This window comes from Nyctereutes procyonoides, unplaced genomic scaffold (genome assembly GCF_905146905.1).
Source record: "Nyctereutes procyonoides isolate TBG_1078 unplaced genomic scaffold, NYPRO_anot_genome, whole genome shotgun sequence".
Lineage (NCBI taxonomy): Eukaryota > Metazoa > Chordata > Mammalia > Carnivora > Canidae > Nyctereutes > Nyctereutes procyonoides.
Window position 1 is genome coordinate 22,033,479 of NW_026575133.1, and position 17,398 is coordinate 22,050,876.

General features: G+C 49.1%; 1 protein-coding gene across 2 annotated transcripts in view; it reads left to right on the forward strand.

The window, feature by feature from the left end:
* GRK5 (G protein-coupled receptor kinase 5) overlaps positions 1 to 17,398 on the forward strand; it is a 208,632-nt gene that overhangs the window by 130,348 nt on the left and 60,886 nt on the right. For both annotated transcript variants that reach the window (XM_055346259.1, XM_055346260.1), the window contains exon 3: positions 16,458 to 16,570. In XM_055346259.1, the coding sequence (XP_055202234.1) occupies positions 16,458 to 16,570 (113 nt within the window). The remainder of the gene's footprint in view (positions 1 to 16,457; positions 16,571 to 17,398) is intronic.

Here is a 17,398-nt window from a genome sequence, read left to right on the forward strand (position 1 = left end):
AAAGTATGGGCACCAGCTGCAGGCTGCCCCCACTCTGTGCTCTGTGACCATCAGAGGCAGTGATACTGCAAGAAGGAAGTCAATATTTAAAAAAAGGAACGTCATTTCTTAGGAAGCCCTTAGTTGCCCTGTATACAATCTTGTGTTTAGCCACTTACATAAAGCTGGGGTCAGAGACTGTGTGGATGTCTGCCCCTCGTGTGCACATACCTCACCCACCTTCCCAGCCCTTGTAAGTAAGGGCAGCATCAGCCCAGGTGCTGGTGTGGCCAGCTTGGGATTGCCCCTTCCTATGGGCTTTGGGGACCCTAGAGACATTCAAGTCTGATGTGGCCAGGACAAGGGCAGTTTGCACAACACATGCATCTTGGGAAAACAAATGTGGCTCTCAGTTTGTTCCCTTGAGTTCCTGGAACCAGAGTGTTTATTTTATGTAATATACAGCAAAACTAGTGCTGTTGACTTCAGAACCTTCCAGCATCCGAACTGTAATTCTTACTAAAATACTCTTTCAATGTGGATTAGCCAGGATATTGTAGGGGAGGAAGACTGACTTGTGCTCTACAGGGAGGAAAAATATTCTGCATTTCGGGTCACCATCTTTAGAAACGAACACAAGCATTTTGAGACTTAGGGTGCCTTAATTCCATCAGAGAAACAGTCCTCACTTTGCTCCCTTGGAGCCATATCAATAGCAACCTGGTTCATGCTGGGGGAGGTCGAGTGGGTACGTTGTATTTGAAGCGACACATCAATCTCCTGCTTTGTGGCAAAGGGGCATGTGAAACAGTGCCTGATTTAATAGATAAGGCTCAGGTGGGCCTCTTTCCTGGTTGGGTAGTGAAGGGGGTGTGTATGGGGGATTGGGGCAGGAATAGCCAGTGGCTGCTGCTTATAATAGTGGTGGATGGATAGTATTTACTGAGGGCCTAGCATGTGCCAGGCAATGTGCTAAGCGCCTATGACTAAGAGCCGTATCTATGGAGTAGGTCATTTTATCGTTATCTCTATCTTAGGACCAAGAAAATGTGTCTCAGAAAAGGTCATACAGCTAGTACATGATTGATCAAGTATAGATCCGGCTGCTGTAACAAAGATGCAGACTAACCCTGGTTTAAACGAGGTAGAAGCTTATTTCTCTCTCCTGGAACAGTGCTTGGGTAGGGGCCTAGGGCTGCTATGGAAGTCCTGTGTGGCCATTCAGTTCTAGTCTCTTCTGTCCTTAAGGTGTTGCCCTCTTCCTCATGGTCCCAGAAGGCAGCCCACTGTGTCTACCTTCTAGGTGTGTCTGTCTATAGGAAGGGGGATGCTGAAGGAGAAGGCATACACCCTTTCCCCGTAAGGGCATAACCACAACTAACTTGGAGCCATTATTTCTGTGTACCTTCCTTTGTAATCTTTGTCACATGGCCACTCTTAGTTACAAAGGTGGCTAAGAATGAGTTCCTGCCTCTGCCTCTCACCCCTTCGCTGCTTCTCCTCCTGGAGGAGTTCTGGGTTAGCTCCAAGGAAGAGAGTCCAAAGCTAGATTGGCTTCTTGGGTGCTTGGGGTGGTAGGTATTTCTGGTGGTCACTTGATCTAGTACAGCACAGGACACCAAGAAGGTACTCAGTAAATCAGTCTTAAAGGATAGGTGGGAGAGGGGGCCCTGGCTTATCAGACCCACTCCTGGATGCAAATATAAGGGCGCTGGAGACTTCTGTGACCAACCACCAGAAGGCAGCCAGGTCCAGAAGGATTCCCTTCAAGGGTGGGGCTCTGCAGCTGTTTTGGTCTGGACCAGAGGTTCAGGGTATCCTATTGGCTTAACCCCAACCATGAACTATGTCTGTGAGCTGTGCTTCCATTGGAAATCTGATTCCGAGTCCCCTTTGGGAGGAACTGGATTCTCTCCTAGTGGTGGGTCACTTGGGCTGCACCACGTACGTTCCTGATTTGGTTCCAATGATGCATAGGTCCAGTTTGTCAGCTGCTGGCCCCCATGTGGACCCTGTCTGCAAGGAAGGGCCTGTGTCTCCCTCCTGCTGTGCTCTGGTCACCTGCTTTAACTGTCCCTGACTCAGCTAGAGCAAAATGCAGTTACAGCCTGGCCTGTCAGAGCCCAGGGCCCCGTTAAGAAGTCCTCAGAGGCTTTCTGGTGCAGCATGCTGAATAGGAGTTGCTGAGAGTTCTCCTGTCCCTTTTTCTGGTTACACTTTTCTGAACAAAGCTTCTTTTCCATGCAGGTGCTCAGAAGGAAAAATAAGTAAGCATTGGAGGTTCCAGTGTGGAATTTTTCTATCATCTGAACATTGTTTTTGGCAAGAAGTAATTTAAAACAAACAGCCATTGTGGGTTACATTTTCAGACCAATTAGAAATAGGGGTGTTCTCTGATCATCCCAATCTTTTTTTTTCTTCTTTTCTGTTCCCAGTTATCTCTCTTATGCTCAGTAGCTGAGGAGGATACCTATGAAGCTTAGCGTCAGTTACATATTTGTCAAAATGTCTGTTAAAAGCCTGGCAGCCAGAGGGAAGAGAAAAAGCATTAACAGAGCTGTGCTCCAGGCTGAGCCGGAGCTTGAGCGGTCTAGACAGTTAAGAGATATGCAGGGCTCTTAAAACAAGAAAGAAAGGACAAAAGAAAGGCATGAGCTTTGGGGTCCTGCATGCTTTGATTCTGTACTTGGATGGCTGAGAAAGCTTTAGTTTAAAATAAGTGGTTTTTGGCAAGAAGTGGGTGCTGCATGCTGGCAAATTGATTGTGCCCTTCTACTTAGATAAAAATGAAAACGCATGAGGTATTTTGCTTTTTTTCTTCTTGACGATTAAAAGCATCTACTTGGCTCCACGCAGAGACGGCCCCTGAAGATTTATACAAGGCACCTGTGTGGCATCGATTACAGGCCTTCAGGCTGACAGAAACAACTATACTTCGCGACGCTCCAAAAGCCTGATCCTAAGAGGGAGTTTTGAAAGGCTTGACAGGGCGTCTCTGTGCCAAACCTGGGTGGGACTCTTGGGTGAGGGTCTTTGAGTTTTACTAGAGGACTTCTACTCCCTGGTCACACTATTCCAGGGCCTGGGAACAACTGAGGCAGCTGAGCGAACCCTGGGGTGGTGAATAAGATGAGACTCTTTCCCCACCTGGGCCTCAGTTTCCCCATCTGGGAAAGGAAGGGTGTCAGACTGGCTTTCCTTCAGGTTTTCTGCCTGGTGTCGGACCATGCTCTGTGACATGCCCTTCCTCCAGCTCCAGTGGCACTGTTGCGTTGCAAAGGGCAGGGGGTGGGGGGCGATGTCAGTGCTGGAAAGGGCCTCCATTTCGGGGCAGATCCATTCATTAACTTGACCCAGCCCAGGGAGGAATTTGGAAACAAGTACATTAGAACATGGCCAACAGCAAGCACACGGATGAGTTAGGTCCTGATTCTATTAATGTGTTCTATTCATTCGCTCGTCAAATGTTACTGTGTACGGGCCCTATGCCAGGCTCTGTGTTAGGTGCTGGGATGTGCAGAGAACAAGGAGCCTGGCTCCTGCCTGCTCCTGGTTGGGTCTAGCCCTGCTTGGACCTCTGTCCTGTTGGCTTAAGGACTTGCCTCCATGTAGGTCCGAGCCCAGGAATGTGCTATGAAATGCAGTTCCAACACCCTATTAAAAGCCAAGCATTTACTTCTAGACACGGAGGACTTTAAGAATTCTATCTTCAAGGAGCAAAGGATTTGTTTTGACAAAAGAAGTGTAAACAGGATCCTAGTGAATAACTTTTCTCATGGCTGCTCCTGCCTTAATCAGTCGTATATTTATTGGTGACCTCATAGTGTCCAGACGGTCCCAGACGCCATAGAGGATGCAGAGGGGATGGCAGTGGAGAGAGAATTTACAGCTCTGCCGAGGAGCCAAGGCCAACTCTGAGGACAGCAGCCAGTCGGGTGAGACAGCATGTAGGTTATGTGATCACAGGTGTGCTGCAGGCCTCGGAGCTGCAGGAGCTCAGAGCCGGGAAGGGGACAGCATACTTGAGTCAGGTATTCTGGGCAAGGAGGGAAGATGGGGCATTCCAGACAGTTCTCCTGTGCTGGCCCAGCCTGTGGAGTGTAACCATCCAGCTGATTTCCAGCCACTGAGTTGTCATGGCTTTTCCCGTCCTTACTATGTGGAGGCTAGAGCTCCCAGATATGGTGTGCATGGCCCATGGAAGTGGAATGCCCACTGGTCATGGCTGTGTCCAGGTTACCAGGGTGCCCTCTCCCCCATGGGCCCTAAGAGATTGCCCAATGGTGCCACTGGTGAGATGTCATCTACCCCTCAGGGTCCCAGGTCCTTGCCTGCTGCTGCTATGGATCCCTAGAAGCTAAAATTCCAGAACAGTTGTTCTACTAACAGGAGGAGCTGAGTTCAGATCTTGTCTGTCATTTACTATTCTGTGGCCTTGTGCTAATCCTTCTCAATGCCTCATTTTTTTGTCATCTGAAAGCCAGCTGATCATAGCATCCTTTTCAGAGCCCTGTTCTGAGGCCCACATGTAAAGACATGCATGTAAAAATGCCTAGCAAGGTTCCTGGTGTACAGCGAACACCCTATTCACGTTAGCTCTTATTGTTTCTGGGATTATCACTATACATCAGGCGGCAAAGTGGGAAGGCCACTGTCTGGCCCAAAGGTCATCTCTTTCTGAAAACTGGCTCTGCCAAATGCTATAAAAATCCAAGTCTAAAATCCTGACAGTTGAGATATAACTCAGCTGAGCAAAGTCTGAATTGAGACTCCATCTTTCTCTGTGTTCATTTCTGCAGAAGCAATGTGCCTCTTCCACCTCTTATCTGGAACACAGGCATTGGGTGAACTCTGTGTGCCCGCAAACATGCCCATCTGCCCCTCTGTAGCCCCTCTCAGGTCTGGGGCTCACTTGGGCAAAGATGGCTTGATGGGAGTTGTTAACATGGTTTCACGTTTAATTACCAAAAGCCTGGATCAGGTTCCGGCAGGCCAAGCTCTCTTAGCTCTGTTTCTTAGGGAAACAGAGTTTGGGTGTGTCAGGTGGCTGGTATTCTAGGAGTCATGATGAAGTAGCTGGGGGAAACCAGAGGTTTACCTTAGAGAAGAGTCCAGGAGCAGATAATACCTACCACCTAACGTTTTTCCTCTGTATCCCAAGAATAAGGACCAAGGTGCAGATATTATAGGACAGGTCTGGCCTCAGGATAAGAATGAACTCTTAATATGATGTTGAGAAAGAGTGCTGGACACTTTGCAGGTGAAGTGCTTCTTGTCCCCAGAAGTGCACAGACTAAGGTCGGCTGAGTCCTTGATGGGGTTCATGTCGAGAGGATTGTGGTAGCTGGGGTCTTCGGATCCTGAGACATCTGGACTTTCAGGAGATAGTCAGTTGCCTCCATCTTCCCGGGCATTCATTTCTCAAGTGCCTTTGGCCAGCACAGCTGTGAGCCTCACGGGGCCCTGGCCCATGGCCCAGGAAGAAGCAGGGCCGCCTCTCTGCACCGAGGCTGCTGTTTGCCTTGGCCCCTGCTTGCCCTGCCACTTCCTGGCCCCGCCCTCCCGTGGCTTTTGCTTCATTAGCTCATAGCTCCAGGTGAAGCCAGTCCCCAGGGCCCTGGATGGCCCAGATGCCAAGGCTTCAGAGCCCCCATGCCTCCCAGGCCACAGCAGCTCACCGTAAGCATGGGTCAGGCACTGCTCTCCAAGGGTAAACCAGAAAAGCACTCAAGAGAGACCGAGGCACAGAGATGGGGAGTGACAACCCCAGGGCCTCACAGCAAAACTGTAGCAGGCTCCCATGGAAGCCAGGGCTTTGGGCCCTCAGACAGTACCTCCTGGACCTTCCAGAAATACTACCTTGAAGCTCATGCTTGCTCTGTTTCTGCTCTGGACACAGTGCAGATATGGGTGTCAAGGCAGCTTTGAGGGCTTAAGGACTCTGAATGTGGTGTACTCTGCTTGGAGTTCTGATGTTGGAGAAAGACCCCATGCCTGGTGGTATCTCCATTCCCACCAGGTTCCTCGCAGTCTCTCTGGGTCAGTACCAAGTTGGGAGGTAGGACATTGAAGCTCCTGTCATGCATCAGGCTCATTTTGTAAAAAGGAGGAGCCAAGATCCCAGGACAGTGATGGGTCTGAGGTCATATGGGGATCAGAGGATGAGCTGAGGTAAAGTCCAGTCCCCTTGGCCCCCTTCCCATGGCCCTGGCTGAACTTTCTGGAAAGCAGCAAGTCATTCAGGCCCACTTCAGTTCTGGGGGCTCTGGACCCCTCACAGCTTCCCCACCGTGTGCAGCACACAGCCTGGTCAGCATTACCTCGGCCTGGGCACCCCGAGCCCTTCTATTTCCCTTGGACTGAAGCCCCGCTAGGAACAGCTCTATCATCTCGTCTAGTTGCTACAGGGAGACCTTCATTTCTGGCAGATTAACCATGGGGGGAATGTCGACAGGGTGTGGGCCTGAGACTTCCATTCCCCATTTAGAAGCTCGGGGCCTCCACATGACATTGATTCGTTCATTCTCTTGTTCCATCATCTGTTTGTTGCCACCCACACCTGTGCTCCTGCTCCAGCCGGGCACCGATCCAGAGGCTGGGGATGAAACGTGAGCTGGACCTGACAGTGAACACAGAGCTGGAATCACCCTGGGAGCTTTAAAAAAACCACTGACGCCATCTCCAGAGGTTTGATGCAATTGGCCTGGGTATTTCAGTTTCTAAAACTGCCTGTATCTGCATAGAAATTTCTTTTCAAGGAGGAAAAAAAGCTGGCAGAAAGAATGTGACTGTAGAGGATAGCATCCTCAGGATGACTGTGAACAGAGTGGAGTGAGGGAGGGCCCTGGGTCACCAGGAAGGGAGAGCATCCACTACTGACGGAGCTGTCCCAGTGGCTGGGGCCACAGTAGGCTTGGTCCTGGCTCTCCAGAAGGTTTCATCACAGGCCACTCAGGGTGAGCAGGAGTGCTGAGCACCTGCTTGTGACCCAGGCCCCGCCCCTAAAAGGGGGTCACATCAGGTGGCTATAACCCCTTTGCCTCTGAGGGCCTTCTTGATCTCTGTGGCTTTGCAGATGTGTTTCTAGAATAGTTGCTTTCCCCTCATTTGTAACAATATTGAAAAATCTAGAGAAGTAGAACCAGAGGTCACATATCAGTGTGTCTCCTTTTTGCCTGGCATGTTTAAGAGGCACCACTGCTGATGTACCAGGTGCCTTTGTGCTGATCTCTTGGTTGTCATGCTCACCTAGTGCTAGCATGGAAGGAAGGCTTCCGATCGCAGAGTGGTGGGCTTTCAGTTTGGAAAGGGGCTCAGAGTGCATTGGGTCAGGCCTCTCATCTGGAGATGGCAGGTAAAAGAGCCAGGCCAGAAACCCGGGTCCCATCTCAGCCCCTCAACTCTTTCCAACATGCTGGGCTCATCCCAGCTCCTGCCTGCAGTGCCTCTGTCTACCTGGCTGTTTCCTGGGTCCACCTACACCACCTGCTCCTCCCTTACCCACTCAATTCTTAGTTTTATTACCACTGCAAAGGGATATCTAAAGTGTTTGCTTTTCTTGGCCTTGAGGGTAAGGGAGAGGTTACTGCCTGACTCTGGGGCCCCATTATTGCCCAGAGGGCCCCGCAGTGACAGCATATGCGTCCTGTCCAGCTCAACCCTCAGCTCTTTCCCAGACTGTCAGTAAAACTCTAGACCAGAATGAGGGGGACAAAAGGCACGGGAAGATGGGGCTTGGCTTGGGTGTGTTTGTGTAATGTGCCATATGTCATTTTCTTTTCACATAAAAACATCTCTCTTGAAGCAATAGGAGGCCACTCAGCTGTTGCTAACCAAATACCAAATGTTTCCCTTCTCCTCTCTCGCTCCTTCCAAGAGGTGGGCTGTGAAGAATTGCCGTTACCCGTGATGCTATCTTGCCTTTCAAACGTCAGAGTTTTTTCCTTAGAGCAAACACTCGATTGTTTTTTTCCAACTTTGGCAGGAATTTTTAAGAGAAAGCTGTTTTCAAATCACTTTTCTGTTTATTGTTTTAGACCTGGAGTACAGCAAAGTGAAGGGCTCATGGCCCCTGCCTAATCCAGTCTCCTCGCATCTGTTTTCCTAAATTGCCTCAGAACCTATCAGCCCCTCCCCACCCCTCAAAAAAAACAAAAAAACGAAAACCAAAAAAAAAAAAAAAACAACCAAAAAACCCAACCCTGCTATTTTGGAAAAACAGTGTTAAATAAAATAAAAAGGAAACAACGCAAACTAATATAAACCTCCAGTTGGTAGAAAGATGGTTCCAGAACTTGCTTTTGGGACCCCCCCCCTCCATGTACAATAAACATGTGGTTTCATTTCCAAGGGCTCCGGTGTTAGCCGTGTTAGCATTTCCATTTCCTCAGGAAGCCGCCTTTCTTGCCCTTACTTCTGAGACAGAACGTGCATTTTCATTGGCCCCTGTTCAAGGAGTGCCTGGGGCAACAATGAAATCAGTCCCAAGCAGGTTCTAGTCAGCGACACCCCGCCCCCCCAGCCCCCCAAGCCGACTTCTCCATGCTCCCCATCCGCAAGGGCCCAACGCCAACTCTCCCAGTGGGGGGAGGGGGTGGCGGCCTCGCTCGCTGGGGTTTGTGGCCTTCTGAGGGGAGCCACGCTGTCCTCGCCGCCTGTGTTCTGGCCTTCAGTTGGGAAAATCTGGTTGCCCTCCAAGCGTCCGCATACCACAGCTCTTAATTAAGAAAGTATGTTCCCATTTCATGTCACTCGAAAAGAATGAAAACAGTGACAGCATTTATTTCTCTTCACTATCGATAACATTCCTGTTTCAGAGTCCACCGGGGGTTAGGAGTCTTGAAGGAATCGACTGGGTTGTGAGAGTCTAACCTCGGCCATGTGCTGTGTGGGGACATGTGGCTTCTCTGTGAGAGGGAGGCTCCAAGTGAGGCGGCTACCTCCCATTTTCTTTCTGAACCTTCAGAGAAGTAAAAGCCACCTTTTCTTGCATCTTCTAGAGGAGCTATGATCTGGCCCAGGGGCTACAGCTTCCGTGGGACCTGCTAAGTGCTGAGACCCGGCAGGCGCTCTCCCGCATTGCTGATCTATGGCGGCCACCGGTAGGTGGCCTCACCAAGGTGCCCATGTGGGACGTGAGGCGGCCATGCCCCTGGTCAAGAGACTTGCCCAAGACTGTAGGGCAAATTAATCCATTCTGGTTGCTATAACAGAATACCGCAGGCTGAGTGTTTTAAACCACAGACCTGTATTTCTCACAGTTCTAGACGCTGGGAGTCCAAAATCAAGGTGCTGGCAGATTTGAGGTCTGGTGAGAACCTGCCTTCTGGTTCATAAACAACCATCTTCTTGCTCTGTCCTCATGTGGCAGAAGGGGTGAAGGAGCTCTCAGGAGTCGCTTTTATAAGGGCACTAATCCCACTCCTGAACGCTCTACCCTCATGACCTATCACCCCCAAGGGCCCTGCCTCCAAACACTATCACAATGGGGATTAGATTTCTGTATATGAATTCGGGGAGATGCACTTAGTCTATAGCCAGTATCCTTTACAACAGACCTGAGGTAGTGGTACCGTTAGTGGCTTATCAGGAGAACAGCCTGGGAGACAAGGAGAGGCCCTCAGCAAAGCACCCAGCAGCACGAGGTGGTAGTGGTGAGGGCAGGGCCCTTGTCTTGTAACTTGGTAAGCATCATGCCTGACCTGTGTAAGGTAAAACTGGAAGTGACTTGGCTGTGCCTAGACCTCCAGGACATGTTTGTTGCATATCTACGTGCATGGGCCCGCATGCTTGCATGTGTATTCCCAGGCAGTTATGTTCATTACCAAGTAAATGAATTTGCTGACACCCTGAGTTAACACCCTTCTTGCCTCACCTCCTATCCCCAAGCAACTATCACTTTCTGTTTTAATTTTTTTAACCCATTCTCTTTTTAAAAAGTTCTTGTAAGAACATTTAACATGAGATGTACCCTCTTAATAACATTTACGGTGCACAGTACAGTATTGTTATCTATAGGCATGACATGGTACAGCAGAACTCTAGAACTTAATCATCTTGTGGGAATAAAACTTTATACCCATTGAACGACCTCTCCCTACTTCCCCTTCCCCTAGCCCTCAGCAACTACCATTTTACTCTTGTTTCTGAGAGTTTCTATATTTTAGATACCTCAGAGAAGCGGAATCATGAAGGATTTGTACTTCCATGACAGGCTTATTTCGCTTAACACCTGGAGTCCATCATGTTGTCATGTGTGGCAGGATTTCCTTCCTTTTTAAGGCTGAATAATATTCCATTGTATGTATATGCCACATTTTAAAAATCCATCTATTTGTCGATGACCATTTAGATTGTTTCCACATCTTGGCTATTGTGAAGTGTTGTCACAGTGAGCATGGAGTGCAGATCTCCCTGAAATCTTGGTTTCCATTCTTCTGGATAAATATCTAGAAGTGGTAATGCTGGATCATATGGTCATTCTATTTTTAATTTTTTGAGGAAATTTTGAATACTTTACACCATTCCTGAAGGTCTACTCACTGGCTCCCTGCAGTGGTCACAGACCTAGGCCTGAATTCTTGCCGTAACACACCTATCCCCATGCTTTGCCATGCCCTCCTGGCCCTCCTGGCTTCTCAAATGGGGATTTACCCCCTCACTGTAGCTTCTCCTTGCCCTCCCCCCAACTTCTGGCCCATTTCTCTGGCTTTGACCTTCTCCTTCTTCTTCCCCACCACTCAGCCTCTGCTGGCATTGCTGGCAGCAAGGTGGTCACTCCCATTCCATGCTCCAGTGTGCTCATCTGTGGGCACCACCCCTAACAAGGGCCCAGTACCCCAAGAGCAACCTGTGCCCTCTATGCTGAGACATCTTCCCAAGCATTCCCAGCAAGCCTGCTTTATGCAATTTTGTTTCATGGGCACCATTAGGTGGCTATAACTAGCCCTGTCTTGACTACTAAGCAAGTTGCTTAGGACAAAGACAAAGTCTGTGGTGCCTTGTCTGCTCTAAGGGATGCTCATAACAAGGCCCAGAACACAGTGCCCATTAGGGGTTTAGCAACTGTCTGTCAACTTGCTAAAGGGACTATCTGCTGGGAAGAAATGGTTCTGTCTGAAGGCATGGCTGGAATTCAGTTCAGTGTTATAGGTAAGTGTGACGAGCATTCCTACTCATGGGCATGCTTGGGAGGTGTCAAACCCTTGAAGACACCAATAACACGTTTTATTTATTTATTTATTTATTTATTTATTTATTTATTTATTATTTATTTATTTATTTTTAAGATTTTGTTTATTTATTCATGAGAGACACACAGAGAGAGAGAGGCAGAGACACAGGCAGAGGGAAAAGCAGGCCCCATTTAGGGACCCTGATGCGGGACTCTATCCCGGGACTCCAGAATCACACCTTGGGTTGAAGGCAGGCGCTAAACCGCTGAGCCGCCCAGGGATCCCCGACACATGTTTTCTTTTTTTTTTAATATTTTTTTTCTTTATTTATTTATGATAGAGAGAGAGAGAGACAGAGACACAGGCAGAGGGAGAAGCAGGCTCCATGCACCGGGAGCCCGACGTGGGACTCGATCCCGGGTCTCCAGGATCGGCCCTGGGCCAAAGGCAGGCACCAAACCACTGTGCCACCCAGGGATCACCCTCCCCCCCCCCCGACACATGTTTTCTTAAAGCCAATTTACTCCAGCTTAGCAAGAATGCAGGATTCCTACCACAGGGGTTACGCCCTCCCTACCCATACAGCAGTGGCTCCTCAACTAGTGACCCCTGTACATGTCTTAGGCTCCCTGCTCCCCGCCCCATTGTCATCCACCTTTCTGTGGACTCTACTTGAATCACATGTGCTCTAAAAGCACTGGTTCCTGATGGGACACTGAATCCATCCAGTCTCCTTGGCCTTAGGGCCCAGCTGTTTCCTGGGCCCAGCCTGCCTTTGCAACATATTACTTCCCACCATACTCTTGCATGCACAGTGAACCCAGCCCCTCCCTGGGGCACTCTGCCTTTTGATCAAGAGCATAGCTCAGTGTCTTAGAGCTTATAAGGGGCTGCTTCATAGGCCCTTCCTCATTTACCTTCCTCTAGATATGTTTCAGTTTGCTATGTCCGCTAGACCTCTGTTACCACAGCCAAGTTCAAACATCACACCACAAAGGCCACAATCCCATTTTTGGTCCTAACTGACCACCATCTGTTAACTCTAAGCCTGTTACTGGATCATTAACCTGCCAGTAAATATAATCTGTGCTTCCTCTCACTCATCCACACACACCCTGGTTGTTGAATTCAAGAAGAGAGTCTTAAAATGGAAGGAACCTTCTTGTATCAAAAATCAGGAGACGGGCAGCCCCGGTGGCTCAGTGGTTTAGCACCACCTTCAGCCCAGGGCCTGATCCTGGAGACCCGGGATCGAGTCCCACGTCTGGCTCCCTTCTTCTCCCTCTGCCTGTGTCTCTGCCTCTCTTTCTCTCTGTGTGTGTCTCTCATGAACAAATAAAGAAAATCTTAAAAAAAAAAAAATTAGGAGACCTTGGAAGACAGTTTGTTAAATGAAGGGCCCACAAGAGTAAAACTGGAATAATTACGTGATTGGTGGATACTTTGGGATAGAGGAGCCTGAGGCCCCGTCATAACTTATATAATGACAACTTCTTCCTGGCTTAGAGGGAAGGGCCAATGAAGCATGGAGCCCAAAGTAGGATTTTCATGTTCTGGAAATGCTGGTGTGTATGTATGTGTGTGGACAGTATGGCGCATGGCTGTATGCATCACATCCCAGGGTTCTTCCAACCTGAGAGATAGAAAAAAACTCTGCTCTTCTTTCCTGGCTTGCCCTCCCCACCACACCCAACAGACCACACTTCAGAGGAGAGGTGTGGGCAGGGCCCTTGCAAGCTGGATTTAAATAACCGAAAGGCTCCTGTACAAACCAAGAAGGAAGGGTCTGCTCTGAAGAGGTATTACAGACCTGCCCATGCTTCCAACTTGTGTCATCTCACTTTGCAGAAGTGACCCACAGTGGGTTTGTGCCTGGCACTTTACATCTTCTCCTGTCACTCTGATCAATTTCCAAATTCATAGTCTCCCTTCTATGACCTCGTTCTTCATTTCTAAAGGAGCCACAAATATTGCACTCCGATTTTGGTGGTGGTGGCGATGCTTCCTCAGAAGATAGGCCTATTTATCTTTATATAAGCCTGAGAAAATAATCCAAATAGATGATTACTGATTCTTTTATCTCTTTCTGGGCTTCCAATGAGTGGCTTTCTTGCCTGGGATCCTCTGTACAGCTGGGAGAGGCACGGAGCTGAGGTGCTGACAGCTTGTGTTGGAATCACATGGTGTTTACTGTGCTGTGAGTTTATAACAGCCTTGTTTCCATACTGACAGCAAATGCCATATGGAGAGAAAAAATCCTGTCAGATGAACCCTTAAGGAATCACAATATGGCACATGAAATCTCTTAATTGCTTTTGGAAATGGGGAGGGGCACATTGCTCAAATCACATAAGCCGTGTGGTTCTCTCTGCCATAATTGAATAAAATTGGAGTTTGACACAAGGTAATTTACTTTCATTCTGTGTTTGTGCTGGGGAGGTTCAGCTGATTGGGGAAGGGTGAGGAAGTTTGTTTTCCTCACCTTTGGTGGGGGTGATCAGTCTGAGTGGGAGGCAGCGAGAATGCAGCCTGTATCTACAGGGCATCGTGCTAACAGGTGCAGGCTACAGACCTGTCACCCTCTCAGCTCCCTCCTTCCCAGATTCCCTACTGTGGCTGACGATAACACTCATCTAACTTGACATTTTATTACTGTCACTTGGGATCTTGTCTACTTACCCACATGCTGTACCCTTTCCAACAGAATCCAAACTTCCTGAGGGCTGGGACTGCATCCCACCCCACCCCCCCAAACCGCTACCCCATCCCACTGGTTCTGGCACACACTGAGGTGGGTTAAATGTTCGTTGGAATGGCTATTTGTGAGCCATCTGTGCATGGAAAGGTAACCGAGTTAAGGCAACAGTCCAAGGCTAGTGTCAGCCCCTAGACCACTTGAGGAGGGGATCAAGAGGGGAACCTGAAGGTGGCCATCCGTGTTGATCAAAGTATCTATTCAGGAGAGAATGAGAAAATTTTGAGTGACTTATACACACTGTACTTAGAACTGGTGAATCCCCACAGCAACAGTTGCTGCCCTCCAGCAGTTTACCCATGAGAGAAGTGGGCTGCAAAACTCTCCAGCCTGTACACCTGGTCACTCGCTCTTTCAGTTGCAACAGACAACAACCCAACACCAACTGAATTAAGCACTCTGTCAGGTAAATAAAAGTGCAGGCACTGGGCTGGCCTTGGCGAGGCTTGCTTGAGGGGCTCCTGGGATGTTCAGAGTGGGGTTTCTTTCTTCTGCACTCAGCCCCGCCTTCCCCTGCTTCCTTTTCTGTGGCTTCTCACTGCCTAGTGGAAAAGACAACTGTGGCAGCTCTTACTTGACTGATCCTAAGACCTCAGCATCCCAGGGAGAAGCAAGCGCCTCTTCTGTACCTTCTAGGGGACTCCTACCCACTCGGGTCAGGTGCCTTGAACCTGTCCTTGTGGCCCAGAAACAGAGGGGGTGCTCTGATTGGCTGGGACGAAGTCACAAGTCTGTTTTTGAACCTAACACTATGACAGAAACCGGGGCCTCTGATTGGCGAGGCCTGAATCATGTGCCCATCCTTTACCTTATGTGGCTGGGAGATGAGAGCTCTGGCTAGGACTGGGTCACGTGCCCATTGCCAGGCTCCCTTAAAACGTAGTGCTGGATTTTTACAAACTCAGAGAGCAGAGGCTCCTTGAAGAAATGGATGGAACAGATGAAGAGACCCCCAAACTCGGTGATAGCAGATGGGGTTTAGTAAGCATTTTCTATGTCTTAGGCCCTGTTCTGAGTCTCTTCTATGTGTTGTCTTATTTATTCCTCATGACAGTCCTAGAAGTTAGGGATGATTCCCATCCCCAGTTTACAGATGAGGAGACTGAGGGATGAAAGTGTTAAGTCAGATGCCTCAGGGCACATGGGCAGTGCCTGCTGAGGCTGGGGTTTGACCCCATGCAGTTCAGCGCCAGAGCCCATGCTCCCAGCCACCACCCTCTCTACAAGTCACAGCTTTACTTTCTGTGGATAAACTCTGGGTGTGAAAGTGAGTGGACATGATGGTTATGTTCATATCTCCTGTGTTCCTTATCTCCAGAGAAACCCCTTCCAGGGGGATAATTGTCCTCTTCCCTTCCTCCTCTGCATTCAAGGAGGATATGGTCATCCCTTCTGTTTGGGTAGCTCTCCTGAGGTCTAACTTACCATCTTCCCGGTGTCCCCATGAGGTCACCTGACCATTTCTAGTGCAGCTGCACAAAAGGTCCAATGATCAGTGCTTAAGAGGGTCAGAGGCAACAACGTCAAGTGGTCAGTCCTTTGAGTATCTTTCTGGCCAGAGAAATCTTCTGCAGAGGCTTTAGCATCACTGCAGGAAGAGCCAGAATGTACCACCCCCCCACCCCTCTCTTACCTCCAATTTCTGCCTTTATTTTCCAGAGGAAGACTGAGGCCGGGAGAGAGTACATGAGTTTCTTGAAGTCACATAGCAAGTCATTGACTAGCACCTGGTCTCCAGGCCTCCAGGCTTGGAGTCTTGCACTACATTTCCTCTTTAGAACTCTCTTGGCTGCTGCGTGGCTGAAGGCTGGTCATTTCTTGTTTCCATGCCTCTAGCTCCTCAGCTGGAAAATGCAGGCTTTTCATAATTTGAAGTGCTTTGAATTACAAGTAATTTTTAATTTTTTCAAACTGCCCTAAACAAAGCTTATAAATAAACTTTTCAGATGTGGTTTGAGCTGCAGGCATGGTTTGATCCAGAGATTCATGACACCACGAGGACGCCAACTTTACTTTTTGTAATTTTCCCAGCTCTCACCTCCCCTGTGTGTGAGCCTCATCATCACAGCAACTTCCCTTGCAGTGTCAAGAGCACTGCAGCAGACCCTGGCCTCACACCCATGCACCCCAGCAACCAGAGGAAGAGAGACCACTTCTGCTCAGCGCACCCAGGCACAGTCTGTGGTCCACTCCAATTGGAACTGGCTTGGGCTATATGCCTGCCACACTTATCCAGTCCCTAAGTGGGGAATGTGACACGGTGATCAGCCTTCCAGGGGATGGAGTCGTCATCCCCAGAAGTGCTTGCATCTGGCATCTGGGAATCAGGTCATCAGAAAGGGGGGGTGGGCTAATAACTAGAAGTTGCCTTCCTGTAAACCACCCTAGTCCCCTCTGAGTCTGCACAGCTTGGAGGTAAATAAGGGATCCTGAGAGTTTGCCAGTCATCCTGTTCCATCCATCTGGGGCTCTGGATCCAGGTGTGGCTTGATTGGACGGCCCTGCGTGGCTTTCTCCTGCATCTCACCACATTTTTTTCTTGTTTCCAGACAGAGATTACTGCAGTTTATGTGACAAGCAGCCAATTGGGAGGCTGCTTTTCCGGCAGTTCTGTGAAACCAGACCTGGGCTGGAGTGTTACATTCAGTTCCTGGACTCAGTGGTAAGTCTGTGCTCCTGGGGAGGCACTTTGGTCCTCTGTGATCAGTGATTGTTTTTGCCCAAAGGAAAGATAGACTCCATCATTTAGAAGGGTGAAGAATGAAATTGGTGCTCAAGAAATTTCCAGGGCATACTTTGAGAATACTGCCTTGTCTGCAAATCTGCACCTGCTGGGTGACCAAGGATGGGCTACCTCCCACTCTGGGCCTCAGTTGACTGCTGCTTTAGAGTGAAGCCCTGTCAGTTATCTGATTCTAGGAGCCTGCGTTAGTATGCAAGGTAGCGCCTGGGAAAGTTGGATAATACCCCAAGGTAACAGTTGGATTCCATGGCTCATTCTCCCAGCTGAAAACCCATTTTCTAAAATTCCAAAGCTTGTGTTTATGTACTATTTACTGTCTGCTTCTCCATAGAATGCAAGTTCCCTGAACCCAGGATCCCATTCACCACTGCCTAGCACAGTGCATGGCACATACAGGCTTTAGTAAACGTTTGTGGAATGAACATGTGTTGGCCGTTTCAAGCCAATCTGACAGTTGCTGGCTCCAGGGGCTGCTGGCATGTGTGGCCGTGTTTGACACCATATGTCGACTTCTTTCAGATTTACTGGTCATTGAGTTGTTTAACAAATGATAATTAATCTGCATGGGCTTTTAGGACAGGATGTGGGAATATGCAGGAGTTCCTCAGCATTCATGCAGGGGGGGCAGGGCCTCTCAGCCTGGCAGACTGCCTTTTGCATGTTTATCTAAGGAAGATGGACAGTGGGTGGGAGGGCAAGGAACGGAGACCAGTCATGCAAGGAATGGGGTATTCCCAGGCTGGGGAC